The sequence below is a fragment of the Myotis lucifugus genome, unplaced genomic scaffold (assembly GCF_000147115.1).
Source record: "Myotis lucifugus unplaced genomic scaffold, Myoluc2.0 scaffold_245, whole genome shotgun sequence".
Lineage (NCBI taxonomy): Eukaryota > Metazoa > Chordata > Mammalia > Chiroptera > Vespertilionidae > Myotis > Myotis lucifugus.
Genome location: NW_005871293.1, coordinates 359,319 through 370,757, shown reverse-complemented (window position 1 = coordinate 370,757; position 11,439 = coordinate 359,319). Strand labels below are relative to the sequence as shown.

Here is an 11,439-nt window from a genome sequence, read left to right as displayed (position 1 = left end):
ACACACATAAAATCATTAGCTTCAGTAACAATCTAAAATGAAATTAACAAGGAAGTGCTGTTCCTCATATTTGGAGGTATTCCTTCTTAAAAATAATAAGAGTTGGGGAGATTGAAGAGAAATAAATATTCTGATGCTACCGATAGATGTATGAATCAGAACCTTTGGTAAAGGGCCATTTAACAACATATAAGAAAGCTTTAAAGTTATTCTTTTTTATAGTATTTGTTAACTTTATTTTTTAATTGGTTTCAGAGAGAGGAAGGGAGAGAGAGAGATAGAAACATCAATGAGAGAGAAACATCTATCAGCTGCCTCCTACATGCCCCCTACTGGGGATCAAACCCACAATCGGGCATGTACCCTGAACAGGAATCAAACCATGCCCTCCTGGTTCATGGGTCAACACTCAACCACTGAGCCACACCAACCGGGCAACTTATTATTATAGACCAGAAATTTCACTTCTGGATATTCATTTTAAGGAAATCATTTAAAATGTATACAAAATTAATTACAAAAATTACTAATAAAATAAATAAAAACCATCACTATTGCAATCCTAGTGGATCAGATAAATAAAATAAACTGTAAGCATCCAATAAAATACTATAAATCCATTATAATATTGTGGGAGAATATTTATGACCTTAAATATATTTTTGATATATTGTTAAGTGAAAACAAGCAACATGAGCCTCAAGGAAAATTAATGGTGATTTTTATTTCATCTCTTGTATTTTATCTATAAATCCTAATTTTTTTCTTTCTTTGATTTTATTTTATTTTCTAATTTTTTCTTTCTAAAAAATGCTGAACTCTTGGTTACAAGAAAATATGTGTGATTTTAGAAATAAAAAGTACCATGTCTACAATTTTTTTTAAAAAAATCAAAGTTTTCTTACTAAAAATCAAGGTTTAATCCAATACAGTGGTTCTGAATGGGTGGTCCCCAGACCAGCACCATCAGTATCACGGGGGAAACTTGAAAAATTCAGATTTACTGAATCAGAATCTCTGGGTATGAGACCCAGCATTCTGTGTTTAGCAAGCCTTTCCCATGATTCTAGGCACACCAAAGTTTGAAAATCGCTGCTTCAGTAGAATGAATCAGTGGGCCCCGTGAAGAACTGATGAGGAGCTGAAATTCCGTTCTACTCTCTCCCACCAGTTTGTGCTCTGTAAAATGAATGGTTTAAGCACTGTGTTTTTATTCACTCATTTGTACCATAAATATTTATTAAGAAGTATTTTAATTCAGAAACTTAGAGGAAGTATCAGTTGACCCAACTAGGATGGAATTGCTGTAATTCTAATAATTTGGGAAATAATAGCCATAGGATTATAGAACTAGAAGGAATCATGAGCGATCACTGTGAGGCAATGAATGGCATTTAGACAATTCATATTGCCCCCTTAATATTTCCCTATTTGAAATTATCATTCTTGTGAGATTTGAACCAAATAACTTGTTTTGTTTTACTGTGGTTTTCAGTTTAATTTACAAGTACTTTCTGATGTAATAATGTTAAATAATAAAATATGATTTATTAAATTATGCTGTGTTTGAGATTCCTGAATGTGTCTTTTTAAATTTTGATTGTGTTCAATTTACATTTTTTAGTTGTGGTTCAACAAATTATGAATGCAACCATAGAAGTGCACTGCAGCAATGGTGAGTACCTGTGGGCGGTTTCAGCAGCACTAGCAGGCACAGCTCTGCTTCGAATAAATCATCACTTTATTTTGTTTATCTTTCTCTAAATTTCTAATTTATCTTTATTGTTGAGAGTAATACAGATATACCCTCCCCCTCCCTCAATGACTCCTCCCAACCTACCTCCCCTCCCTGGGCCTTTACCACATTGTGTCCATGGGTTATGCATATAAAGTCTTTGTTTAATCTCTTCCCACCCATCCACTCCCACCTTCCCTCAGATTCGACAGACTGCCCTGTTTTTATGTCTCGGGATTTATTTTATCAGTTTAGTTTGTTTTTTAGATTCCTCATATGAGTGAGATCATGTGATACTTATCTGGCAAAATATTTGTGTATCTTTAGGCTCTTTGTTTAAGTAAAATTTCAGAAGATACGAGGTTTCTGAATGAGTCAATATCTATCACGTTTGCATAAAAATATTTTATGCTTGTTTAAGGCCAGTATATTCCAAATTCATTTTGAGGGGCCCTGAGGGTGCGGCTTTTCCTGGAGGCTGCTCAAGTGGACAAGCTTAGCTCCTCTGCTTTATATAGACGCTAGAGGCCCAATGCACGAAATTTGTGCAAGAGTAGGCCTTCCTTCCCCTGGCTGCTGGCACAGGCTTCCCTCCTGCACCTGGGACCTGGGCTTCCCTCGCAGCCCTGGCTTCATCCGGAAGGTCGTCTGGATGGACGTCCAGTCTAATTAGCATATTATACTTTTATTATTATAGAGCCTGCTGTGTGTTGGGCTCTGGGCTGAAGAAGCATCAGGAAAGCCCTGTATCTCTTTGGTCTTCTACTTTATCATTTTTAAAATGAAGCAACTACATGAGATTGTCTCTATTTTTTTTATCAGTTCCCAGGCAACATGACATAGATACTGTAAAAGTGTTAGATATGTTCTTCACCCTTTTCATGTTTTTTTTTTGTTTTAAATATATTTTATTGGTTTTTTTTACAGAGAAGAAGGGAGAGGGATAGAGAGTTAGAAACATCGATGAGAGAGAAACATTGATTAGCTGCCTCCTGCACACTCCCTACTGGGGATGTGCCCGCAACCAAAGTACATGCCCTTGACTGGAATCGAACCTGGGACCCTTGAGTCCGCAGGCCGAAACTCTATCCACTGAGCAAAACCTGTTAGGGCCCTTTTCATGTTTTTATGCCAATAAAAATGAGTCTGACCTGTGTCTTCATAATTAATCTTCCTACTTTCGTGGTATGAGATTTTAAAGATAACTTAATAATGCCTCAGGACAGGTGGGGTTATATTTCAGACTCTAGGGTGTTTTCGTGTTTAATATGAGTTATGATTATCTCTCAAGAGGGCAATAAAAGTCTGTGGTTAGGAGAAACACATTAAAAGCAACCAAGTCTTCAAATAGCTTTTCCATGTGGACTTGCCAAGTACATGACGCAGCCTGCTACCATCCTGGGGTCCCCGTAGACTCAGGTGAGCAGGCCAGAGACAAGCTGGGACTGGGTTGGAGAGGATGCCAAGGCAACACCACGTGTTTGTAGGCGACGCGGATGATTCAGTGGAATGTGACGTCAGGCCTAAGTCAGCTCTCAAGCAGGGGTTTACGATGCAGCAGGGAAGCCAGAGGTGAAGTTTCCGCTGAAACCCCAAACAGGGACTTGGTAAAATCTTGCTTAAACGTAAGATTCTGCATTTTACCTCCTGGAGGGCTGTTTCAGTGCTGCAATGGGAGAGCCTCATTGGACACTTCCACTGTTAAGTGACGGTGTCAACTACAGAGAAATGAACTCTCCACGACTGATAGGAATATATATTAAAGTGAAGTACACCTCCTATGATTATTATTTTGAAGAAAAAAAACCACTTTCTATTTTGTTATTTACTTAACTGGTCTGAGCGTAGGAGGGCGTGCAAGTGTTTAAACGCCCTTCGGGCCCAGGAAATGGCCTTTCCTACCACTGAGCGGAGCTGGTTGGAAGGGGAATGTTGGGTCACCGTCTCCACTTCATCAGCCTCATGACCTACAATAGCCTGCTTTTCCTGTGCTGACCTCAGTGCCTTGAACACAGACTATGCCCGAAAACATTCTTTGAAGAAAAAATGCATTCTTTTTTTTTAAACTTTTTATTGATTAAGGTATTACAAATGTGTCTTTATCCCCCCATTGTCCCCTCATCCCCCCAGTCTTGCCCTCACCCTCACCCCCTGTTGTCTGTGTCCATAGCTTATGCTTATATGCATGCATACAAGTCCTTTGGTTGATCTCTTCCCCTTATCCCCACCCTCCCCTACCTTCCCTCTCAGGTTTGAGCATCTCTGATCGATGCTTCTCTGTCTTTAAATCTGTAAATGCATTCTTAACAAGCGGTTGAATTAGAATACAAAGGTATGGGCCTTTTCAAGATGAAATCTAATAACGTAATCTCACCCTCATTCTTTTATGTTTTAATTTGTTATAAAGTATTTAGGAGCTGGTGTGATCATCAAAATTATGGTGGAATCTACCTACATCTACCAGCCAGATAGAATTTTTATGTAACAAATAAAATTAATCAGGCTGGCAGTTTACTCAATTCACTGACTTCCTCAACTGAATTGACTAGTGGTTTTTTTTTCATTAAGAGTTTTTCCTACAATGAAATTACAATATATCAGTTGCATTGTTAATGGTCCTAATTTATACCTGAATAGCTTTTTCTTCTACTGCCTGAGGAAACCATAGAGTGTGGGTCAGAAATGTACAGATATTTTTGTTTTCATCATTTTAATGAACAATGGGAGTTATACTGTGACCTAGTTCTCAGAACTAGAATAACATATTCCTAAAGCTAGTGGTACACATAACCATGGATTTGGTGGTGCCTCTCCATGCCTGTCAAAGAGATAAAAAATGTTGGTACTGTTGAAGCACAAATCCAGGATAGAAGGGGAGATGCAACAGCAGGAAAGGCAAGGAAGAGATTGTGAAATGCCTCACCTGCTTCATTAGGGGCTTGAGCTGGATTCTGGAGGTGATAAGAAAACATTAAAACACTGGAGACAAATCATCAGATTTGATGTTAAGAAATTCATTGTATAAGCATAAGCGATGGATGTGGACAACAGGGGGTGAGGGTGAGGGCAGGATTGGGGGGATGAGGGGACATTGGGGGGATAAGGACACATTTGTAATATCTTAATCAATAAAGGGAAAAAATAACAAAACAACAAAAAAAAGAAATTCATTGTGATCGCCATGTAAAAATGGAGGAAGAGGCAACAGTTAATAAGATAATCATTTTTTTAAGTTCAGTTGTATAACTCCCTGCAGTGAATTCTGTTACCTTTTGGTTGCTAAGTTGTTAAACATCACTGAACATTGTATTTTAAAGGCAGTGTGAAGACACTTTCATTTTACCAATTTTTATAGAATTTCTTTTTTTTTTTTTACATTTTTCTTTACTGAAACCTTGTTGTCGGTTGGAAAGTATTTATGGAATGAAAGACTTGTTAATATTTTTTTGAAAAACATTGGCTAAGCTTCTTTTGAGTAATTTGGTTACTCCAAGGATGGACACAATATAATTTAGCAGCGGCTGGTATTTTTGCTTGTTAAGATAACTTTGTAAACATTAGTCTACCAAATAGAAACATTCTTTAAAATGGCTTAGAATCAATGGTATGAAGTAATATGTAAATTACTGAGTAGGATTGAGCAGAAAATCGCATCACCTTCTTACACTTCACTGTACTTTCTTAGGTTGAGGTGCCTGGGGTAGGGAGGGGGGCAGGGACCTCGGTGATGTTTGGTATAAGATCTGAGTGTTTGGTATAAGATTAGAGTACACATTCTTTGCTCCATCCTGCTGCCTACAAGCTACTTTATCAACCCAATGGCAGTTTAATGACACTTCCTGGTAAGAAATTCTCCTTTCCCTGCTGGGTCTCTTCTGTCACCACCCCACAGAGTCATCACCCCAGATTCACTGTTGCTTAACATATGCAGTAAATGCCATGAACATGTTATCAATCCACTGGAGAGACATTTTCCTACCTCCTGTGCCTTTAAAGCTTAAAGGGCTGAACAAAATATATGATCTTCATGACACCAAGTAAAGTCAATAGCTGTTATATGAGCCAAATTCTACAAAATTTGACAAATGGGAGTCACAAATCCACTCTGACCAATTTGTCTTTTCCTTTTCATTTTAAAAAACACACAGATGAAGACATACAATGTCATATCAAGCAGATCTTCACACAGCCACATTTGGAACTAAGTCCGGAATTTAACCCGAAGATCAAAGATTATTACTCTGAAGTCCCTTTTGATGTGGTAACCGTGACAATTGGAGTGGAGACTTCTAACTGTCAGTGCAAGGTGTACCTGCGTGACCGGGCAGGGCCAAGGTAGGGAATGCTGCCAGGCTGAGGGAAGATGTCACAGTGGGAAGCAGACATTCGAGGCAACCTTTGCAGGTGGTTCGGAAACGTTGAGGCACGAGATCAGTTGGAGAGACTAACAGGGTGTGAAATCTTTCCACTTCTCAGGTGTCGTGTGGTTACAAAGAACACATCAGCGCTCTGCTGATCTATGAGCAATCTTTTATAGGATCTTGGTAACCATGTTCTAACAGGAGTGGATCTTGTGATATGAAATATCAAAGAGGACTCATTAAGGGAGAAGTTAGTTTATTATTGTCCTCATGTTTTTAGATTGCTAAAGAGTTAATCCCTCTGAACAGTGGCCTCCTACCAACCCAACTCCCCAAGTTTTTGAATATTCAGGAATTGATTACTTAATAAACATGTTGTGGACAGAGTCACGTTAACTTTCCTCATCTCACTGGGATTTTGTTCTTCTGACCCTGTTGAGAGCCACCAACTATTTTGTTTGTAATTTTGAACAGGAGATAAAACCTTTTCATATCCATGTCCATAGCAAGGAAGATACTCATGTTCCCACGCTGTAGGGAAAGAAATGCTATTGTATCCTTGGGAGCCAAGAAAATGTAGTAAAAAGAAAAGAGGAATCAGCCAGACAAAGCTGGGTCCCAAACCTGACTGTCCCATGTACTTGGGCAGTTTGTTTCCTGGTTCTAAGTTATGTTTCCTATATTTAAAATGAGGACAATCATGGTTTTGTGTAGAGTTGTTGTGATTGTTAAATGAGATAATGTATTACCCTGACGGATGGTTAATAAATATTAGTTCCCTTTCCTACATTTATAGGAGACATGACTTGCTTAGCAAGATAACTCCTAGCGTACCAACCAAAGTACTGGGAAACAGAAGTGAAAATACTTATTTCACATTTTAGGTTTCTTGTGAAATCGTACAGACAAATTACAGGCACTTAATATTGATGTATGAATTCGTTTGGGCTGAATAGACGTTTCTCTCTCCAGCTTTGCCAACTACCCTCTGGGCTTAGGAACAAACAGAATCTCAATGCTTGTGGTGCATGAATCTCCGGCCCAGGGTGAGACCATGATCACGTACAAACTCACCATCTATCGAGAAGACCGTCCAAGTCTGCCCTTGTTTGAGGACTTTATGGCATGCGGTTTTGTGCAGGTAAGTGAATTTTACCTTTGCACTTGGATTGACTTGGAAGTGATATAACCCAGGTGAAAAATGCCAAATGAAAATTGTTTGGGGGGGAAAAGTATGTCTTTCAATCCAAACTGTGGTCTCATTTCAAAAAAGCAGGAGTCTCAGCCAGGTATCTAAGATACCCTGTTATGAGTGGTTTTCTTTTTAGTGGGTGGCTCCTCCCTGCACTGACTGAATTCAGTGGATCTATTGTGGTTAATATGAAAAAAGTCTGAGTACTCACACTTAGTTATGAAATTGGTTTTATATTTCCCTTTTAAATTGTGCTGTGTTTCTTGGATTTGTCCCTGGATCTACTTTGAAATTTTAAACTACTTTCGGCAGAATTTATTTTAAAGAATGAGAGGAAAATTTATGGAACTATTTTACAGATGGGATACCCAATGAATGAGGTTTAATTTGCTTGGGTAGATATATTTCGAATCCACTTCTCATGCCTTGATCGTTCCGAAAAGCTGTAGTTTCTCTTGTGAGCAACACATCCTGTGTTTTAGCCTATTGATTTTGGAGGAGGTAAACATTTCCCAGAGACTTTGTCTTGTTTGATTATTCTCTCCTCTGTCTTTTCCTCCTTTTTTAGGATTCTATGTATAAACTTCTACATTTCCTCACATCATATACCCTCCCTATGGGTGATTCTAGGGAAGTAATAATTGGTACTATTATCATATGTACTAATCCACTCAGCAAGTATAACTAAATGCATCATGTCACAGTGATTTTTTATGCCACTTGGAACATTGAAAGCACAGAGGGTCAGTAAGAGAATAATGGCCTGCAAGGACTCAGTGAGTGATATGTATCTACCATGTTTTCTTGCATGTAGTGGCCAAGTACAGTATCCTCCCCTCTCTACTCACCACCATCACAGTCTCATCTATTCCCCAGAGTTTAACACTATTTTGTAAGGGTGCCCATCACTGAGATGGATATTTTTTAAGGAAACACATATCTTTAACTTATGAACTACCACCATCTCAAAGGGGTTTTCACATTGGCCTAAAGATTGCTCTAAAGCAGGCAGGATGGAACCATTATTCTGAAAGACAATAACAGGTGAACTTACAAGGTGGAAAAGATTAGGGTCCATGCCACATACATTTATGAAGCAATGGCAAGTAGGTTTCGTTATGGTGGGACTTCTCTGCCCTTTTCCTACATTGATTGAAATGGCAGATCTTCCAAAGGAGAAGCTACAGTGTGTAGCATTTCCAAACCTATTGGACATCCTCTCTGTGTAATAGCTACTGAATATGCTTCTGTGCAAAAACTGGGCTAGACTATGGAGACAACTGGAAAACATGTTCCTCTCTGTTACCACTCTTCAGTTTGCTTTACTTGGGGAGTAACCCTTTCGAGCCAAAGACAGTAAACTACTGCAAGCAGGTGCCATTGTCCTTCAGAGAGTGGTGTTGGCCTGGTCTGCCGGCAGGAAGAACTGCCCGAGGAAGTCAAGTGGGGAGAAGCCCCCTCTACACAAACCCAGAATCCTTAGGTGGGGTGAGTGGGGGCAAGAGGTGACCATGGAGATTGGCAGCCAGACCACTAGGTAACTCCTTGATCTGTTGGTGCCATCTGCTATTTTTTCTGACATTTGTAACTCTCCATGATCTAGGACAGTGGTCGGCAAACTCATTAGTCAACAGAGCAAAATATCAACAGTAAAACGATTGAAATTTCTTTTGAGAGCCAAATTTTTTAAACTTAAACTGTATAGGTAGGTACATTGTTATTCACCTAATTAGGGTACTCCTAAGGCTTAGGAAGAGCCACACTCAAGGGGCCAAAGAGCCGCATGTGGCTCATGAGCCGCAGTTTGCCGACCACGGATCTAGGGGAAAAGGAATCAAGAAAAATTGTCAGGAGCTGATATAGAAAGGCACAAGATCTCTTAATATGAGTTGTCTTTGTAATAGCTCAAAGCTGTAAACAATTCAATAAGAAAAGGGGTAAACCAATTTAACATAATTTTATTGAGACATGTATGTGTATTAATACATACAAAATGGAAGAATCTCCAAAACACTATGTTGAGAAAAAGAAGCCAGACATAAGACATACTGTATTACATTTATATGAAGTTTAAGAACAGATAAAACTAACTTATGGTGATAGAAATCAAAATAGCGGTTACCTAGAAGGTATGGGTACCTCTAAGCATGAGTGAATTTTTGGGGGCAAATATCTTAACCTGGGTGGGGTGGTTATATAGCTCCCCAAAACCACTTGGTATGTAGGTATATAGAAATGTAATTAATTAACTATGCTCTTAAGATTTATGTAACTTACTGTATGTAAAATACATAAAATGTATTTGGCTATTATAAATTATCTATTTGGATATAAATTATACCTTAACAATGTAAGATAAAAGCATTAATGGGGAAGTAGCTATTATTTTCCAAGATATGTCTCCATTCTCATATAATATATTGATTAAGACCAGTTAATTACCATGCTATTACATTAGGCAGTAGATTATATTAGGCATTTGTTACTATGATCTGAAGAAAAATATTAGAATTTTTTTGTGAGATGTGTCTTACAGGTGATTGAAGGAAAGTATTTCAGTCATGTATAAGAATAATTTCCAGGTCTTAATTAAAAGTTTTTGTGTGGTTCCCCGGCAGTACTGTATTCTATAACATGGAAAGACGTCTAATAAGCATTAGTATTTTTTAGCCTTCCTTTCATAAACTGTCAAATGACTGAACAGGTAATGAATAAATAAGGTAGATTACTGTAGCCCCTTCCTTAGGAACTGGGAGAAGGCATCACAGAGGTTTTCTCACCAGACACTCAAGTTAAAATCCTAATCCAGAGACCTTTTCCTTATTTCTCCTTTAGGTTTACTTTCATTATTAGTCTGTGGGTTTCACTGCAAGTTGATACCATGTTGAAGTTTAGAATACCAAGAGTGAGGGATAAAAGTTCCCACCTCCCATCACTTCTTAGGTATTTCAGAATTTCCATTGACGTTAATAGCTAACTAGATATGCATTATGAGACTTAAAAACTTTTGGTCTTCGGAATTGTCGTTTTTCTTTTCTGTCAGCATCCACAGTGCCTTCCTTCATTGTATTCCTAAGGCTGAAGTCCAGAGTCAACTATTGCAGATAAGTGATAGGCTGTTCTAGTGGGATCTCCAAAGCCTTACGGGGAACCTAAAAGGAAATGAATTAAACTGTAATTATATTTTGTCTGTTGGTTAAGGGGGAAAATTACAATTCCTCCTTACATTTCAAATTAGATTTTGGTCTAATGGGCTCAATTATTAAATTTTAAACAAATGTAAGAAGCAATCTGCCTTCAAATGGCCAAAAAGGAGACTCTAATTTGTGGTTAATCAGCTTCTTAATTTCTCCTTCCCTCATTCTCTCAACTTCTTTCTGAATGCCAATTATTCACTTGATCCTCTCACCAAAGACTGACAGTAAAGAGAAAGCAAATACAAGGCTTGCCAGTCAATTAAAAAATCAATTACTACGACTTTTTGGTGAATAATCGGCTAATTTAATTAATTTTCTAATAGACATTTGTATCCTTTATGTGCTCAAACATTGTTAAGTGCCTACTTAGCCATAAATAACTATTCTAGTTTAGAGTCTGTATCTAATTATATCATCAACTGGAATGTATATGGTTGTCACAGAGGCAACTCTTAGTTATGTTAGTACCAGTGAGGGAAAGGAGCTAATTTACTTGACTTACATAAAACAACCAGATTAGGAATAAAGTTTCTCAATCTTGGCACTATTGATAGCAGGGCTGGATAATTCTTTGTTTTGGGGAGCTATGCTGTGCATTGTAGGATGTTTATTTAACAGCATCCCTGCCCTCTACCCTCTAGATCCCAGTAGTACACCCCTCTCCAAGTGGTGACAATCCACAATGTCCTCTCAGAGGTGAAATCAATCCCAGTTGAGAGTCACTGATAGAGACCAATGAGAGGTCCTATTTTTCTATTTCTATTAAGAATTCTGTAGTGCCCTGACCGGTTTGGCTCAGTGGATAGAGCATCAGCCTGCGGACTCAAGGGTCCCGGGTTCGATTCCGGTCAAGGGCATGTACCTTGGTTGCAGGCATATCCCCAGTGGGGGGTGTGCAGGAGGCAGCTGATCGATGTTTCTCTCTCATCGATGTTTCTAACTCTCTATCCCTCT

At 38.5% G+C, this 11,439-nt stretch overlaps 1 protein-coding gene across 1 annotated transcript in view; it reads left to right on the top strand.

Moving 5' to 3' along the window:
• The window catches only part of CPED1 (cadherin like and PC-esterase domain containing 1), a 274,615-nt gene that overhangs the window by 129,316 nt on the left and 133,860 nt on the right, over positions 1-11,439 (top strand). Inside the window, exons 13-15 of the mRNA XM_006098705.3 lie at positions 1,625-1,675; positions 5,884-6,070; positions 7,069-7,237. Of these exons, the coding sequence (XP_006098767.1) occupies positions 1,625-1,675; positions 5,884-6,070; positions 7,069-7,237 (407 nt within the window). The remainder of the gene's footprint in view (positions 1-1,624; positions 1,676-5,883; positions 6,071-7,068; positions 7,238-11,439) is intronic.